We start from the raw sequence: 18,555 nt of genomic DNA, 5'->3' as shown, positions 1-18,555 counted from the left end.
CGTACTTTGTATTTGTCCAATTTTATGGTCAATAGACTGACGGAAAAACGATTTGTCAACACGACACCTGGCTTAACGCTTTGCTTCATGTTCAGTGTTTCGTTTCAATGAAAAGCTGAGACTTCATGAACAAACTGAAGTTTATTAATGCAGCAGAAACAGTTTCTGTACAGGGAAACAGTGAAGTCAGACCAGCTGAGGAGCCGTCTGTAACAAGACTGAGATCTCCACAACAAACTGTAAACCACACAACGACAGCCGCCTCTAATCTGACTCATCTGCTGCTTCCGGGTCTCTGAAATGAACTGAATTAGATTAGAAATGGGCCGATCTCTTCTCAGCAACAGTTATGAGATAAAAGCAAACATCTTAAAATAGTGTTTAAAATATCCACGTTTGGTTAGTGCACATAACAGACCGGGAGCTCCCTCCACCCGGTTCAACCACTTCCACTCACAGACCGACAAGAACAGGAATGTCATGGAGAAGTGAATCCTGGGATTAGGACGTAATCTGTCTGCTATAAAGTAACGTTCAGGGTGGCGCAGACGGTCCGCGGAGCAGAGGAAGACCGTGGAGAGGCTCTTATGGCACAGCTGATGCTCTCAGACACTCGGATGGCTTTTCGTCTCTCCAGCCAGCTGCTTCAGTCATCAACAGAAAAGGCAGCAACGTGAAGATGAAGAAACGACTTCAAACGTTTGATTTACAGAAAACACACATAACGAACACGTGGGATCGGTCCGAGTCCAAAGGCCGACTTTAGTGTCAACCAGAGAGGAATAAAGCCGAGCAGCTTCTCTGACATGAAGCTAAAGTGCATCAAAATTTACATTTTTGGCAAGAAAATCATCCTCAACATATACCTGAATATGAAATGTTTTCTGCTTTTGTGCTTTAAATTAAAATAAATGTAAAAATAAAAGAACAAATGGGACGTTGGCACAATCATACCAGATGGCTTCAGGACGGTTTGGCAATGACAGCAATACTTTATATTAATGTCATGAGATAAAATATATTTACCTGGAGATAAATTATTCAAAGTAGCAGCTGAATGATGATCTGGGTGCTCAGCTGTTTGGAGTTTCTGGCTTTAAGGAGATAATTTTAGCTTAAAGACGTTGCATTGAAAGTTTTGCTTTTTTCTGAACAGACCTGAAGAGAAAAAGAATAGCGCCCCCTATCACTCCTACTGAAGTATTGCTGTTCTGAGAGTTTATTTGGCAAGCAGCCGACTGGCTACAACTGCAAACAGCCCAACTAATTAATCAGCTAATACCAAATCTTCATAAAGAGCCAAATATTAAAAACGATAGCTTTCTAAAAATTTAGCAACAACATTACATACAACAGAATACAACTGGAATAATTAAAATGTGAGATTATTTTAGCAACAGCAGGAAGAATTGTTGTATTTCTGTTTTAAATAAAACATTTGATCACAATCTACTTTTTGATTAATATTTTTTGTAATATTTTAAGAGACCACAAGGGTTAATGCCAACTTTTAAGACCTTATACCTTTTTGAAAGAAATTTGGCCACTTGATGCTTTAAACTTAAAATATTAGTTGCTAATTATAAAAAGAAATAGTCAAATTAAATAATTAAAAGTTGCAAAACATAAAATGTTTGTCACAATAAATGTTCTGAGAGATGAAAACTTGTTGAACACGGTTCGGGGTGAGCAGAAACTCTCTGCAGGTCGTCACCTTTTGGCTCCTCGGCGTTTGGACCCGAGCCGATCCCTCACACACTGTGCTTACATCAACATCTGCAGAGATGAGATTCAACTTCCAAACAGTAGAAAAGAAATATAAGAGCTTTTCTGTGTCTTTTTCTTTTAAGGAACTGTACAAGATTATTTAAAATAAAAAAAGTCAACAATTAGTTATACATATTTATAAGACAACATTGTTTACGTTATATTACTATAAAGAATTGCAACTTGTGTGATATTTTAATTTACTACTGTAGGCAGTATTCCTTTCTTTAGAGTGCTGGATGTTTCTGTTTTTAATAGTAGATGTATAAAACTATTGTGATGGATTTAAAATCATTTTCTATTTTGTGGTTTAAGTTCCAGCTACTAGAAAAATCCTGACCTTTATTTCTCTGCAATAGCAACAACTGGCCACAAGATGGTGCTACTTGACCGTTAAGGTGCTTGTGATAAATTAACTTGAAACTAATTCCAGACTTCACCTGCACCAGACTGTGCAGCTGTAGAGCAGAGAACGTCTTCTCTTCCTCTTCATCGCAATTTAAGGAAGCTCATCTTTTTCCAACCCACTGGAAAAAAAGGAATACTGCATTTCTCCTTCACTACTTTCTTCAGCCTTTGTTCGTAACGCTAGAGTGCGTCCTGCAGGGGAATGTAGAGGGGACAAAGTGGTGGAGGTCCAGCTAGGCAGGCCCGTCCTTCGGAGAGGACGGAGTCTGGGACACGGAGCTGGAGGACGAGGAGGCCGAGCTCTTCAGAGAGCCCAGCGTCTTGCTGAACCAGGAGTTCTTAGCAGCTTGGATTTCAGTCATCAGGACGCCCCGCTGATGCTCCAGCTCCTGCAGCGCAGAGAGAGGAACAGAGTAAACAGAGAACAGAACCAGAACCCTGGCCGGGCTTCGTCCTGTTTCATTATGGATGAACATTTATTTTTTATTAAATTTGCAAACAAATAAAAATTTGCATTTTCTGCAAATAAATACCAAAGTTTTGCTTGGAATTTCACAGACATGTCAGTAGTTCATAAAATAAAAGAACAATGTTCATTTTATTCAAACATGTACCTATAAAAAGCAAAATAAGAGAAATTTATCATTTTAAGTGGTTTTTACTTGTGAAGCTGGATAAGATTGGTTCACATGTAAGTATCAGCCAATCACCGATCTCCCAAAATTAAGAAAATCAGCACCGATAAATCGGATTTATTGCATCAGATTGTGTAAGAAAAATTTGGCTTTTTATTGCTAAACCAGTAATCATCAGCAAATAAACCTTTGCTGACATTAAATTTTTCCCAGTGAGGAACAATGATGAACTTCAGGAGAGAGTTAAATCCGTTTTCTGAAAATAGATTTCTTCTCTCCCTGTGGGGCACCGATTATTTTCAGCAGGTTGGGTTCTGCTCACCTGGATCCGGCACTTTGCCTCCACCAGCTGCAGTTTGGTCTGAGCCAGCTCCAGCTCCAGCTGTCTGAGCTGCTCCTTCAGCCCGTCCTTCTCCTCGTCCAGAGGCTCGCTGGACGTCCCGTCGCCGCCGGGGGACGAAGCCTGCAGGGAGCCCACAGGGCTGAACAGGTCTCTGCAGTGTTCGCAGCTCATCACTTTATTCTGCACGGCGACACAAACAACACGTCTGTTTACAGCGCTGGTGTAAAAAAGCTCTGCAAAGCAGGGAGATTAGATGCAAGATGCAGAGAAAAACAGCTTAAACTTGCAATTGATATTTATTGTAAAAAATCTGGAAACTTTTGCAACACATTGAAGTGTTAAGAGTTAAATTTAAAAAGTCTGCTGCCTCCCAGTGCCTGTTGGATGAAGACTAGACGGGATTATTTCTGCATCCAAGCTCCTCGTTGCTGTGATGGTGCACAAAAAATCCTCGGCCAATTTTTATTTATTTTTTAAATCTGAAATTTAAATGTCTCGTAGCTTTCATCTGTGCGTTAGCCGTGTATCATCTCACCCTGACGATGTCGAGCTCCTCTTTAGTCGCCGCCTGCTGTTTTTCCAGCCTGGTGCTCAGCTGGGAGCAGATCTGAATCGAGGCGAGGAAGAGGAGTTGCACAAGAGATGATACAGTCATAAATGCAACATATAAGTCATTATTCCTCATCTAAATTATAATCTTCCTATGGTGACATTAACATTTAGAAAATGAGATGAATGAAGCCGGGTTGTCCTGTTACCTGTTTGTACTCAGCGATGATGGCGGTGGTTTTCTTGATCTCCATCTCTGCTTTCTCCAGTTCCCGCCTGAAAACCTCCTTCAGCTAAAGGAGCGAATAGAAAAAAACAAAAAAACGCCAAAACAAAAAGGTTAACGCTTTCATTGAACAGTCGATGTTCCATTTTTACTGATTAATGTACAGAAATTTTATTTATTGGTGTTAAATTTGTTGCTCGGTTGTAACAAATCAACAAATTAAACAGATTAAAGGAAAGATCATCAGACACAATTTTCTCCCCTCTACATTTTTAGTCTTTTTTTCACTAAGAGAATAAAAACTTCTCTTAATGAAACACCAGACACAGGGTGACCAGTCAATTATAATCGATTCAAAAGATGCTCAACTGCTACAGCTGGTTTTGTAATTTGCTATGGCTAAATATCTGTAAAGTGTGGCATGCACTTTCTTTTCAGACTCAAAACTTTAAAGAACTACCTTCTCTCTCAACCATCTGGAAATTTCTGTCCATTCTTCTTGGCAAAAGTAGCAAAAGCTCAGTAAGTATGAACGGAGAATATCATATTTAAATGTGTCTCATATTTATGTCTGGACTTTAACTAGGCCACTCAAACACGTGGAGATGCATGTGTAGGGTTACAGGAATGTGAGCCTCCACCTGAGTCTTTAGCTCATCCACCTTGTCATCAACTCGAATCAGCTTCCCTGTTGCAGCTAAAGAGAAACATCCCCACAGCATGATGCTGCCACCGCCCAACCTGGGTTATTGCTTCATAATGTCAATTTTATTTATAAAGCACTTTATAAACAGATATTAACTGCACCAAAGTGCTGTACAGTATTCATAAAACAAAGATAAAACACATAAGAATAAAACACACATTGCAACAGGCAGGCCTTATGGAAAAGCTAAAAAGGAATAAAAATGAGTTTTAAGAAGTGATTTAAAGTGTTTTGGCAGATCTAATGTTGAAAGGTGAGCTGTTTTCACACCTGGTAGTCCGATAGACTCGGTTTGATTCACTTTCACACTGAACTCTGCTAAATGAAACAACAAACCATTTGGAAAACCTGTTCCCCTCCTCGCCTGTGGTGGCGCTGCACAAGATAATCTGAACTGAACTAAATTAAAATCAGCAAAAGTTTTTGAAGTTGCAACCCTTAATTTATCAAATTCTTGATCAAACGAAGAGCAGAACAGTCTGAATAACAAGAATATCCGATTTCTGTCTGATTTTGGCTAAATGTCCTGCAGCGATAACATGACCTTTAGTCATCACCCTTCACCCGAATCAGTTTTCTCTGCTCAAGGACGGCAGCTGAATGCAGCCATTAATGGCCGTTCTCCTCCTAAAGATCGGAACAGGGAGGCCATTCATGCAGCTTCACATGAGAAACTCTGATAATGCCTGAGAAAACAGGCTTTGTTCAGCGAGATGCAGCCGTTAGCTGAGGACCGGGACGGTAACCCGAGGACAAACGCTACCTGAGCGGTCTCCTCCTCATGCCGCCTCTTCTCCTCCTCCGTCTCCACCAGCCGTTGTTTGGTGCTCAGCAGCTCTTTGTTCAACACATCGGCTTTGTCTTCAGCCTGATCGAAACAACACCACACAAGTTATCAACCGGCCAATGCAGATACCTATACAGTTACCTAATGTAGAGGGTGACACTGTTTTCCTAAAACTAAGTCCAGGTGTGGTGTTACCTGGTCCAGATCGTTCCGCAGGGCGATCTTACTGGTGACCAGCTCGTGTGCCAGATCGTCATTCTCCTGCTCCAGCCTCATACTGGCTTCTTGTAGACGCCGGTTCTCTCTCTATGAACAAGAGTTTTTAAGTTAACATTTAAAAAAAGTGGAAAAAGAAAAAGACAGGAGTGGGAACTATTTCCCAGAATGCTTAGCGGGATGTTGTTGTATTCTGAGATGGAAGTGTGTTATATTGACCTGACTCCTGTGTTTTATTATGGAAAAAGTTTATTTTAATGTCCTGTTCACACAAAATGTTTTTGAGCTGAATAAAATTTATTATCAGATCAGAAATGTTGTTCATGCAATTTGAAAGAAGAATTTAAATTATTCTGAAGAAACATAAGTAGACATTTTAACTTGATATTGTGAGTGAAGATAATAGTGAAATGTGGCTCTTTAACTCGGTGAGGACAGTTTTTTTTCTTCCATATTGTGAAATAATTATTTGGTTTAATTTCCAGCATTAAGTTAAAACTCGATTCTGGATTAATGAACTTAAAAAACAATATTTAGACAACCTGTCTCTTGATGCTAAAACAACTTCATAAACTTTAATTTCTGAGTTAAAAAAAACTATTTTCTTGTTGGCTTGATTTGCATTTTCAAGGCAGCAGATGGATTTTCATGTTTAAGTTCAACCACCTTCACATGTTTTACAGTGTTTGTGCTTTTCCCTCTCCTAAAGCTCCATACAGTCACAAGCTTAAATGTTATTTTGCACAGAATGCACCTCGCACTTTAATCTAGACCAGAAATACTTGGTAAGATTTTGCGTTTATGTTCTGGAGATGTGATTACAGCAGCTGTGCAGTTTGATTTTATGTTTTTGGGCCGTGTCCACACCGTATCCTGAAGTCCCATTAGTGGAGTCTCATGACTGCCAGGCTGGCAGTAAACGTGTCACATGACATGGATTTAATGAGAGCAAAAAGCTATTGTCAAAGATCGGTCATCTGACCCTGATTTCCCTGTCACTTTCAAAATAATTGCATTTTCTAATGCTTGAGTGACACTAAACGTACATAAATATTCACAGATATATGCATGGGAGACCTGAACTGATGGCTCAGCTTTCGTATATATAAAAATAAATGCAGGGAGATTATCATCCAACACCTAATTTAGTCATTTGTGCTGCAGATACACATGCACCAAACTTATATTTTTATAAAACTCTTGTTTGTTACCACTGTCTAATCAAAGCATTCTCCTTAACTAACAAACAGAAAATATTCCTGATTACAAAAACAGCAAAACTCTAAAAGTATTTCATGAGAATGTGTTTTGGAGCAGAGGAAGCTTACCGAGCGCCTGTCCGCAGTCAAAACGTCCACAGATAGAGCGACTAGAAGCGCTGACTAAACTTCAACACATGATCCTGACAGCCTCACTTTCCTGTCACACACTTCCCAGCTACGCTTTCTCTCTCAATAGACTCTCTTTCCATTTATAAATGCTTCCATTTTCTGTTGCTTTGAATACCAAAAGCATGACAGAAGAAGAGAAATTTACCAGACTTCACATTCACACATGCAAAAAACTACATACCTCACACTTGAAATCTTCCAACTTTTTTAAAATTTTAATTTAATTCTGTTATCTGCACCAATAAAGCAGGAGGTTTCTGGATTTTTCTCGTAAAAGTGATTCCAGAGCAGCTAGGTCAAGCCTAACATCTTATCTGCAACTAGAGTCTTCCTTCCTTCCTCTACTCCACAATTAGGTGTTTATCCTTCAGCGCATCGCCCTGGTCTCTGGGAGAAAATGACCACAATCAACTCTGGATGTTTGTCTGTGCTGGTTGTTTATGTGTTGCTTAAAGATGATTGGTTTCAATGCAGTACATTAAAAGGTAGAAATTGTGTCTTCACTTTAGTAACATATACTGCCTTCATCTTGAAAATCTTAAAAAATGTTAATTGTAACGTAAAAGCAAGAAGTTTACCAAATATAAAATGAGTAAGTCACACTGATCACTCCAAGCATCTTACATTCACCCTATCTGTCAGTTTTAACCAAAAAAAGTTAAGATTGATCAAAACAGAGACAAAAGTAACTCAGACAGTCATTTGATGCACCACAGGTTTGCAAAATTTCTAACTGACCGGTACAAAAAAATCCATGACCACTGACATGCACACAGATTTACATAAAGCTTAAACATTCATATGTCACATTATTGTCACAAACAAGAATAAATACTCTGAAATTACTAACCGACAAATTTGATTCTATTATTTAACAAAGATACAAACTATAAATGAACAAGAAAACAAACATAATAACTAAACTAACAAATTAAAATCAAAGACTTAAAAAACAGACAAATAGCTCCAACATCAATAAGCAATTTGTAAGCAAAATGGCCTGGAGGAAGCTGGAATCGAACTCGCGCCTTTCGGATTGCAAGACGACTACGCCTCCCATTCAGTGGTGCTATTAACTAAATGGTTAGCTGGACAATTGGAGAGATGGACAGAGAGAAGGACTAACAGAAGGATGAAGGGATGGATGGACAGACTGATGGATGAGTGAAAGCTCAGAGAGACAGATAACGATATAATAGCTAACATTCTTTTCTTTGGGACAGCCGCCTGCCATTTCTTTATATTTTGGAACAACAAACAATTTCCAATATGGAGATATCATAGCGCACCCTCCATCTGTGAGATTCTGCTCTTGAATTTAATGACAAACCATCCTGAGTGCCTTAAAGCATCAGTAGTTGTAGCTTCACTGTCTTCCAGCAGGAGATTGAAAAGAAATAAATGCACCCCATCATAAACCTCCTCCTGAATTCTTACAGGTTTGTAGTTGAGATAAAAGTTTTTCCATGTCTCTGTGTTTAAAGGCTACATTTTATTTTTCTTTTCTTATCCAGACCTGGAAAATAGTGAAATAAAATGTAATAATTTTGCAGCGTTTGTAGGAAAGTCAACTAGTATGTCTTAGTAAGAAAATCTATGAACAGAACTAAAAAGTGAAGGAGGCCGAATCATCTGCCTCATCTCTTGCAGTTCCACCTCATCATGAACAAAGATGTTGCTGCTGAGCACATCTGACCAAAGGCAGAATAATCTAAAACCTATTTTTAAAGATGTCCGCATCATTAATGACAAGTGAGAGCTGCTTGATGCTGGAACCAAAAATACTTTCACAAACAGCACAACACTGTCTGAAAAAGGAAAGCTGTTTCTATTATTAGAAAAAAATAAAGATTTCCAGTATAAACCAAGAGATAAATTTAGCACCTTCTCTATCAGCATTTAGATCAATTTGAGAGTTTTTAAAACCTGGTATCGATCGATGGGGTCCTCTTGTTGCAGCTGGCTCTCTCTCAGCGTCTGATACTCCTTCTCAAACTTTTTCAGCTTTTTGGTTGGAACCTGAAAAATAAATAATAAAGTTGAAAATGTAAACATTACTCAGAACTCTGTAAATGCTGCTTTATTAAATGTCTGCATGCTTAATAAAGGGTTAAATGTCTCATTCAGATTTATTCAGAGGAAATCAACAGAGCAATTGACGGCGAATGTTTTGCATAATGTATGCCTGATCCAATAGACAAAATGGCAGAACAAAAGGTTAGAAAAGATAATTAAAAAATCTACACAAATTTTTATTTCTAAAAGAAAAAAAGGTTGAAAATTGAAACCTTGTACCTTCCTTGATAATTATGAACTGATTTGGGATTGTAATCCACAAACAAATCAAATAAAACCCTTCAAAGTATGAGGTTGTAAAATGTAAAAAAGTATTCTCATAATTTTGACTTGAATGTTTGGAAATTAAGTTTTTCACAAAGAGGCTGATTAAAGGATTTTTCACTCATCTTCATAGCAACACCTTTGGGTTATTTAGACAATCTAAATTGGAACAAAATAGAGCTAAACTCTAAAATTAAAGTTTTTGGCTCTACAAAGTCAGCTGAAACCATATTTTTGGCACACAGGAACCCAATATTACCATAAAACACCTCATAATCAGCTAAAGTCAAACAAGCAGCACAACACATTTGTACCACATTTATACCTGTGGACGCAAACATCGACCTGCAAATGTTTGCTGCATCAACGCTGCAGGTGTAAAAACCGATTAAACATTAATCATGTTGTTTGACAAACAGCTGTGAAATATTGTGTAGCTACAACTGTGACTCATAATTTCACCACCATACGCCTCGGTCTGTGCTGCAGGTAGATGATGATGTTATCTCCCCTGAGTGGAAACAGCGTTGCCACCGTCGCGGTTTGGGATTGCATGTCCGACCCGGTCACATGACCTCTCTTTTGAGACTGGGATGCATTTCATTTCAGTCTCTTTCAAGCTGCATTTGAATCCGAGGAAATAGGTTGTTTGTCCTCCAGTAAATTTAATCAAACATCTTGAAAGCAAAGGAGATGTGGTTTTATTTAATCAGGTGAATTTACTGAGTCTTTGCTGCTCTCTGTTTCACTTGTTTCCAACAAACACAAATAGAAGTGATTGATAAATTTCACAGATTCACCAAGAAATCCCCTGGTGACCAGAATCGGCTCGACTGCATTTTCTTTGAAGACACTGAAAGAAAATGTAGGTTAGGAAGCTGAAATACTTTGGCGCGATGCTATTTGACAGATTATAGAGTGTTGTTTGCAAAGCAGCCAATCAAGGAGTGCCATTCACTCGTTGCTGATTGGCTGCACTGCAGATACAAGGAAGCTTCTGTGTTGGTGCTGAGATGGTTTCTACTGTGGGTAATAATTACTTTTCATTATTATTATTATTATTATATTTTATTTACAGTTATATAACAAAGATTAAAAATAATTTATTGGCAAGGAGTTGATAATTTTTCTGACGCTGTATGTTTGATTACTTATAATTGTCATTATTACTATTATTGTTATCTGCAGATTTTCTTGCATTATGAGTTAGTTTGTAACCATTTTGTCTATGTAAAATAATTTATTTGTTGGCTCTTTAGCCCCGTATATTAAACAGGAATGTGAATATTATTACATGGTTTTAATTACAGATTTTTGATGATTATTGAGTCAGTAATAAATATATTTCATTAAACAGAGATAAGGGCTGGGATTAAATAAATGTTCACTTCTTCCTACTTCTTTTCAAACAGAAAAGGAGAGGTAAACTAATTATTTTGTTAAAAACTAAAAGCATGTGAGGGGTTCTATAATCTTTGTGGACTTGATCTATTTGTGGACAGCTTCCAGGATATAAATAGCATCTTTCAACCTTTTCAAGCCGAAACCTGATTGTAAACTTTAAAACTCTAAGGCAGAGATGCTTGTTTTCCAGTGAAAGAGCACATTGTGCACTTCCAATATTTATATTAAGGTCAAAAACGGTTTCTCTAACTTAATAAAATTAACAAAAGTCCTTGAAATGTTTCCTTTGTATAAATTTTAATTTATCTTCTACATTAGCATCCTAAGAGATAGACTCAATGTTTCGCAGTTGAATAACTTTTTTCAACCACATTTGTTGTTTCTATAAACCTTAAAAGGGAAAAGTGCAAAGTAGACGCCCTTCATGGATAAACCATTGAAGCAAAAAGCAGTGTGCAATACGTGGGCTCCACACTGACCTGTTAGTTCACCGTACAATCTCATGACCCGAATCAAGTCGGCGATGTATGCTAACGTCACAGCTCATAAATCAGGCAAACAAAATTTCCCTTAGATTCAGCCTCTGATGGATGACTGACTTTCACTTTCTTCTGTATCATTGGTAATAAACTGAACAGACATTTTCCCAGAAGGCATTGGCACAAATATGGAGCAAAAGGTCTGACTAGAGATAAGCTCTGAACACCAACAACCTCAAGTACGTCCAGTTCAACTGATTCTTCTGTTTTGCCCTCATGGTCTTTTCCATTTGTTCCTGCTGAGGTTTGTTTACCTTATTGAGTTGTGCCATGCTTGATCTATATGCAATAATATTTCTAAATGCAACAACATTTCAGTGTGGGTGTCAACTAAATGTAATTTTATTACATTTATTTTTGCATGTTATGATGTGACCTTAAAATAAAGCCCAAACCATCCCTAGCATGCTTTTAATTGGGACCGGCTGCTTTGTATTGCTGATTCAAAATTATATTTAACGTATGAAACTTGCATTTCACAGGAAGTGATACCAAAATAGCCTTTTAATGATGAGCTGATAACACGGTTGTTTATCAGCGCTTGGTTTCCTTTTGTGAAATACAGCATGACAAAACTAAATTAAAAACAATCAACTTGCCTTCAGCTGAAAACTTTGACTTTTCCTCCTTTACGACCAAATGACCAGGATTCTTATGCAAACAAACTTCATGAACCACGAATAAGGCTTTTCATATTTTACAAACTTTAAGCGCTATATTTTAAAACTTGACTTCTCCTCTACAGGCTGAAAACACATAACCAAATGTTTCACATTTTATCTGACCTGTGAAATGTTAAGCTGCTCTTATATGACTTAATATATCTACAGAAAGCCAAAATTACATTTAAATACATGTATTCAAAGGTATTTACAAAAGTCATTACCTTTTTCTAAATAAACTGTTTTCAGGCTTGACTTTTCACTCTGTAATTCTCCAGCATTTATGTTTTTCCTTTTATTGTTGCAGCTCAATGACAATTTGGTAAATAATATTTTTGTACAACTTTAAATTAGATGAAATATATTTGAATTCATGTCTTTGAAATTAGGAAAAGAAATAAGGAAAGGAACAATCTAAACCTGGAAAATAAAACAACAGATTTTGGTACTGCTACTACAGACAGTCTGAGGACAGATGCATATGCTGGTGTTGTTTGTGAGCATAAAGTTTATTATAAAGTTAATCAGGTATGAAAATGTTTTCTTTAACAGTACTTTTTCTATTTTATGTCCATCTTTAAGCATGAAATACTGGCTAATATCAGCAGATTGAGCTAAATTAGCATTTGCTCTCTGTGGATGATTGTCTTGCATCTTGTCAGGATAATTTGCTTCAACTACCAATGTGTTGTTGTTTTTTTTTAAACAAAAAAGAAACTGTTTTCAGCTGCAGTCTGATCAGTATTTTAATCTATTTTTCACCCATTACATGTGTAATATAAGCCTGAAGTTACTTTTCAGGACTCAAAAACATATTTTAAGGAATTGTAGTCGGCATTTTAACGCCATGAAAGATGGCGTCTCAGGCTTTGAAAGCTACACAACTGTGGTGCAGTAAAGCTTTTATCAACAAAGAACTGATTCAGTGGAGAAAAGGAAACTTTATTCTATCGTCTTTTTCCATTCACTGCTGTGGTGAATTACAGGGAGGTTGTGTTCCCCACAGGGACATTTAAAGACCATGTAAGGCTGCCGGTTTGCTAGATCTCCATCCTCATGCGTTCAGGACCATTTCTCTTGGCATAATTAACTGAAAAAGTTGTAAAAATAATGAAATATGTCTTAATTTTGCATTATCGTGAAGGATAGAACAAATTCAGCACATCTAAGTGGATCTGTTGTTCTCTGCTGCAAGGAGGGAAAATCTCTTATTAGGAGAAACAGTTAATATAAGTGAAATGCTTGGTAGAGTTCTGACGGTAAATCTCTCAACACGTGATTCATATACGTCACATACTTTCTGTTATGCTATAAATAAAGAATTTTCAATTTGTTTAAGTGGTTATTCTTCGCAGTGCTCCAACCCTTTTAAAGGGATTTTAGGATAAAAACAGCAAAAAGATCTCAACAAAACCGTATCAACTTATAATCAAATGAGTCACTGTAGGGTTCCAAGGTTTTTCTGTCATTTTTACCAACATCTTCTAAATAAATAAGAACTTAAGTATTCACTGAGACATCCTTCAAATCTCTGGCATACTTCACAGAAATGAAGCAATTTCACGTCATTTTTATTTTATTTTTAGCCTGGTATTTTTATCCACAGTGGATGAATATTAGTTTTAAATGAGTCACCTGACAATTGACCTTCAGAATTACACAGGGAGTGACACTTTTCTTAATCTTTACTTCCCCACCAATCTTTTCATTTTCAAGACATTTCTGGATTTCATGGACAAACTAAATTAGAGCTCGACATCTTCAGCAACTCACATGACATCTATATGCACAGAGGATAAAGATGCATCCTCAAATGCTCCATTTCCAGACCATTTGGTGTGATAATGAGAGGTCAGAAGGTCAGCGCTGATAGAGGACACACAATTAAAAGATAGGAAGTGGTACCAGGACCACTTTTAGCTTCCTGACCTGAATCCCTGACGCTGAAAATGGAACTTCAGTCCCAAAACTCCTGGCTCAGATCTCAAATCAGGTAATACACAAAGCAAAACAACATAAACTTTACAGCAAGGTTACTGGAGAAAAGCTCCAACATGACAGAGAAGCCTCAACGTTTGAATATTAAAATAAGGACAAAGCCACCTGGAGATTAGAGGAAAACAAGGTCAAAGAATTAAATTACCCACGAGAGGGAAGCTCAAACCCATGCAGACAATTACTCAATTTACCCCAAACGTCAGAAACGGTTCCTGAGATATGAACACCCACACGCTCATTCAAGAGTACGTAGCAACAACCACGTGGAAAGAAATACGCAGTTTCACTAAAAATGGATTTTTCTAAGAGCAGCTCTACGGCAGTTTTGTGAATTAAATAAAGAGAAATACAAAAGAGAAGAAAACGAAGCAGACCTACCACAGGTCTGAATGATCGCAGCGGTTTAGAGTGAGCCACCAAACAAGCCAAGGTGTCCTCCTCGCCCGGACGATCCACTACATGAGCGTCGTAGGCCACCATGATGGACACCTCCTGCATCATCTTGGTTCCTGCTTGCTCCGAGCAGCGAGGAGGAGGAGGAGGGGTGGACGAAGAGGAAGGAGGGAACCAAGTGGGGAAGTAAAGCAGCCGCGGCTGAGAGGTTTTGTTCCTCTCTGAAAGTGCAGAAGGCGACTGGCTGCCTTCAAGAGTCCCACAGAGGCAAAGCCACGCCCACTGAGGAGGAGGAGAGCAGAGGGAAGGGAGAGAGCAGCACAGCACACCTGTTTGTCTCTCCCTCTCTGAAACGCTAGAAGTGCGTGACAGAGGAGGATGAGTTTGCTATTTCTTCCTCTCCACTGAGCACTTCCCTCTTTCTGCTCACTCTCTCTTGTTGGTGCTCCTCCCTTCTTCAAACGCTCTTTTTCTGTTTCCTGCTGCTCGTGAAAATGAAGAGAAAGGCCTGTTTACACGGTTACACTCTGTAGAAGTGTGTATGAGCGATAGGAAGGAAGTAGTCACATCAACCGCAGTGACTTCAGTTACATTCCCACAGTAGTAGATGCAGAGAGGGAGAATTCAAAGAATCCCAAAGGAATCAATTAAAGCTTTCAATAAAACTCCTTCAAGAGATCTGATAACAGCTTCGCAATCTGCTGTTAGGAGAGAAACATGTTATATTAAAGAAACAAACCGCGAGAAATCCTTTCCATTACCAACTTTTTTCACCAACCTTTGCAACTAAAAGCAAAACAAACTGGGCTTGCAGCTGATAATTATTAGCTTGGCCACTGAGTGCCGTAATAAAGTAAAACTGATCACTTTAAAAGTGGTTGAATGTTCTGCAATGATCTATAAAGCCCTATATAGATCATTCAAGACTTTCAAAGGTAAATTTGCACAAAAGTATTATTTATCTGGCTACCTGGTTCCTCTGCATAGTTCCTGACAAACATTCTTGACCTTTCCTGCACAGGGTCAAACTAAGATCGACCACCAGCTCCCACCATGTTTGTAGGTTTACATTTATCTTTAGATCTTAGAAGTTTAAAATATTAATACAGCTTCTGTGTCTTCACCCATGATTCAAAGTTATGTTTTACTCCTTGCTCTTATTGTGCCTTAGTGTGAAAAAGAAACAAAGGTCTATTGAAGTTTAGGTTCTCAGCTGGTTAATCAATCGACCCCATAAGTAGGAAATAAATGCAAAGCCTTTCATCTGTTTTTTTAAAGTCATCACTCTGGTTGTGGGTACGTTTTTCAAAACCGGCTGAGAAATTCAAATTCCTCCTAAAATCCGCAGAGAGCTTAAGCCACTCCACCCGTTATGTTCATCAAGCAAAGGTGCCGAGAAATTCTTTCGCTGTTTTAAGCCGCTTATGGAGTTCGGCTGATCCGATTTAAATGGTGACAGACGGAAATATGGGGAATAAAAGGGAGGGTGAGGAGAAGAAATGCATCTTGGATGAGATGGTCTGCCTTCTGGGTAGGATGAAGTATGAGAATGACATTCTTACTTTATGAAAAGCAAAAGTACTTTTCTTAGTGTCGGCCTTCATCAAGAAATTAACATTTTCTTGATGAAAACATTGCCTTATGAATTTGTGGTATAAAGAAACTGAAATTAAAAATGATTGCATATATATTTATTTTTGAAAGCAAAAGCAGAGAAATCTAACAATATTCCTACATTGTTGATAAAAATAATGTTAAAGTTAATCTTAGGAAGGCAAAAAACAAGAAAGTATATAAGAGTAAAAGGAAGAAAACAAGGAAAGGATAGAAGGACACATAGAATGATGTGAGGTAGGATACAAAGTGTATCAAATAATAGTGTATAAGAAAGGAAACAAGGAAAAGAAAGAAAGGAAAGATAAAGGAGAACATAAGGGAGGAAAAAAATGAAGGACATACGGAAAGTAAAAATGCAAAACATGAAGAAAGAAAGGAAAGAAGGAAGAATGATAGGCAACAAGGAAATACAGAGTATATAAGTGAGGAAAGGAGAAAAAAATGAAAGGAAGAAGGAAGGATGCAAGGACGAAATGAAGGAAGGACAGACCAAATATTTAGACATTTGGATAAGAAAAAATTCTGGAATACAATTCTTTTATTTTTCATTCAGACATGGAAAATAAATTCCAGACAGTAAATTATGATGCATGTGAATCTTTCATAGACAGGAAATGTGTGTGTGTGTGTGTGTGTGTGTGTGTGTGATGCTGTTACACTGCAGGCTAACGTGACCTGCTCTGACCTGTAAGGGCTGAAGTTAGATGGATAAGACAGAAATGAAAACAGAGTGAAGAGAAGCGCATGGCATCGTTTCATCTTCATCTCCATCAGACTCACTTCATGCCGTTGCATCCACAGGGAATGTTCTATTTAAAGCTTGCAAGTGGTTTAAAAATATAACAGAGGAGGGGCATAAACTCATGAGGAAAGCTTTAGGCAATCACAGATGGTTTTTTTATGTTTATGTCATTCAAGACGGGTTAATGATCTGTATTTTTTTACCTCATGAGTGAAAAACTGAAGGCTGGTTTTGGTTTCATTGTTAGTTTATGTTCCTTTAACTTCACAGATCCAAAACTATTAAAAAAAAATTTTTAACCAGAGATTCCTACAGATGAGAACAAAAATCTACTGGCTCCAAATTAAACAAAATTGGCAAGCTGATCAATTTTTCTACCAAAGATTAGTTAAGAAAAAATGCAGGCAAACAAAATTGAAGAAGCTTTTTTAAAGAGAAACTTTAAAAAAGTTTTATATTTTCAGAGATATATATTAAATATATGCACTCCTTTAGGCTGTGAGCGCAAGTAAAACCTCTACAGTTAACAGAAAAAACAAACAGAAAACCGACCAGCTTCTTTCTTTTATTTCAGATTTAAACCTTTATATATTAAGCATCTGAATATCCTGGAACTTTGCAGGGATTCAATTTCTATAAACAAGAAGATTGTTGCAATAAGGTCCTAAATTAATGAAACAATAAAAGTAATTTATTTCTCAATTTCCCCCTTTTTTAGCGTGAAATGCAACGCCCTGTTTTATTTAAAGAAAAAGATGAAGTTGTGTTGAATCAGGCAGATGGCCTTGCTTTAGACATATAGAATAAGAATGAAAAAGTTTATCCCTGAAAAATATTTCAAACCAATAGAGAAATATTGGACAGAAAATCCTAATAATCCACCCAACTACATTTTATATTTGCATTTCTGTTTGAGAAAAAGGCAAAAAAGAAACTTTAGTCAAAAGGAACTAATGTTTCAGGAGTCAAGAAGGAAAAGATAAATAAATAAAAAATAGATACAATGATGCAAGAAGAAACTGAATACGGAAAGATAAAGAGAACGAGATACAAATTCTTGATTTATCTTGTGGCTTTTTTCTTTATCTCACCTACTGACTGGCATGAAGGAACAGCTCAGTGAGTAACCAGGAAGAGTTTTTTAATGTCTGATAATCCAGAAAATTGTTAAAATATTAACCTAAGCAGATAAAACAAGATAAAACCTCAGTAAAAAAATATTTCAAACCAATATTTAACCAAATCAAGGAAGCAGGAACTGCAGAAAGGCCTGAAAATGGCATGACCTGACTTATTATCATTTAAAAAAGGAATGTGCGAGAAGGCAGCATTTGCTTCTCATTCATGAGAAGAAGGCGAACATATCTGCATATTTATGCATTACGTTATACGTTTTTACTTTTGTACACATTGTACTTCTGCAAGATTTCACAAGTAAAGCCAGAGATAAGAAGTGAGTCACAGAGTGGACGTCCTGTATGTACTAAAATTAACAGTCACACATTGGGCAATACAAACACTTAAAACTTGTTACTCTCGATTGGAGTCTTGCAGTTTGTGCCTTACCTAAAAGGGAGCAAAAATACTCCTTTGAAATCTAAAACTGGAAAACCTTCTCCCTTCTCATATCCCATCACTGCACACACTGCCAAAATACACACATGCATACATATCAAGAACACGCCGTGCCGCTGTGGTCTCTGGTGATTTCAGCAAATTCCCTAAATACCAACAACCTACTTTCAGCAGCAGGATGATAACATGTGCTGCCTGTTATGAAAACAGACACTGACGTTCTGAGATAAAATAGGTCTCCTATTTCCCAACTGAAA

General features: G+C 37.5%; 1 protein-coding gene across 4 annotated transcripts in view; it reads right to left on the bottom strand.

Moving 5' to 3' along the window:
* Positions 1–122: 122 nt before the first annotated feature.
* Positions 123–18,555, bottom strand: part of rabgap1l (RAB GTPase activating protein 1-like) — a 99,343-nt gene continuing 80,910 nt past the window's right edge. For 3 of the 4 annotated variants that reach the window (XM_055056686.1, XM_055056701.1, XM_055056690.1), the window contains exons 20-26: positions 8,955–9,047; positions 5,617–5,727; positions 5,398–5,502; positions 3,912–3,995; positions 3,689–3,760; positions 3,133–3,333; positions 123–2,564 (exon numbers count right to left, since the gene is read on the bottom strand). In XM_055056686.1, the coding sequence (XP_054912661.1) occupies positions 2,409–2,564; positions 3,133–3,333; positions 3,689–3,760; positions 3,912–3,995; positions 5,398–5,502; positions 5,617–5,727; positions 8,955–9,047 (822 nt within the window). In that variant the 3' untranslated portion in view covers positions 123–2,408. Of the gene's footprint in view, positions 2,565–3,132; positions 3,334–3,688; positions 3,761–3,911; positions 3,996–5,397; positions 5,503–5,616; positions 5,728–8,954; positions 9,048–14,349; positions 14,859–18,555 lie in introns of those variants that run through there. The other variant, XM_055056709.1, reaches the window with a different exon arrangement.

This window comes from Poeciliopsis prolifica, unplaced genomic scaffold (genome assembly GCF_027474105.1).
Source record: "Poeciliopsis prolifica strain line A6 unplaced genomic scaffold, Auburn_PproV2 SCAFFOLD002, whole genome shotgun sequence".
Taxonomy (NCBI): domain Eukaryota; kingdom Metazoa; phylum Chordata; class Actinopteri; order Cyprinodontiformes; family Poeciliidae; genus Poeciliopsis; species Poeciliopsis prolifica.
The sequence above is the reverse complement of the archived record's forward strand: the minus strand, read 5'-3'. Positions and strand labels throughout refer to the sequence as shown.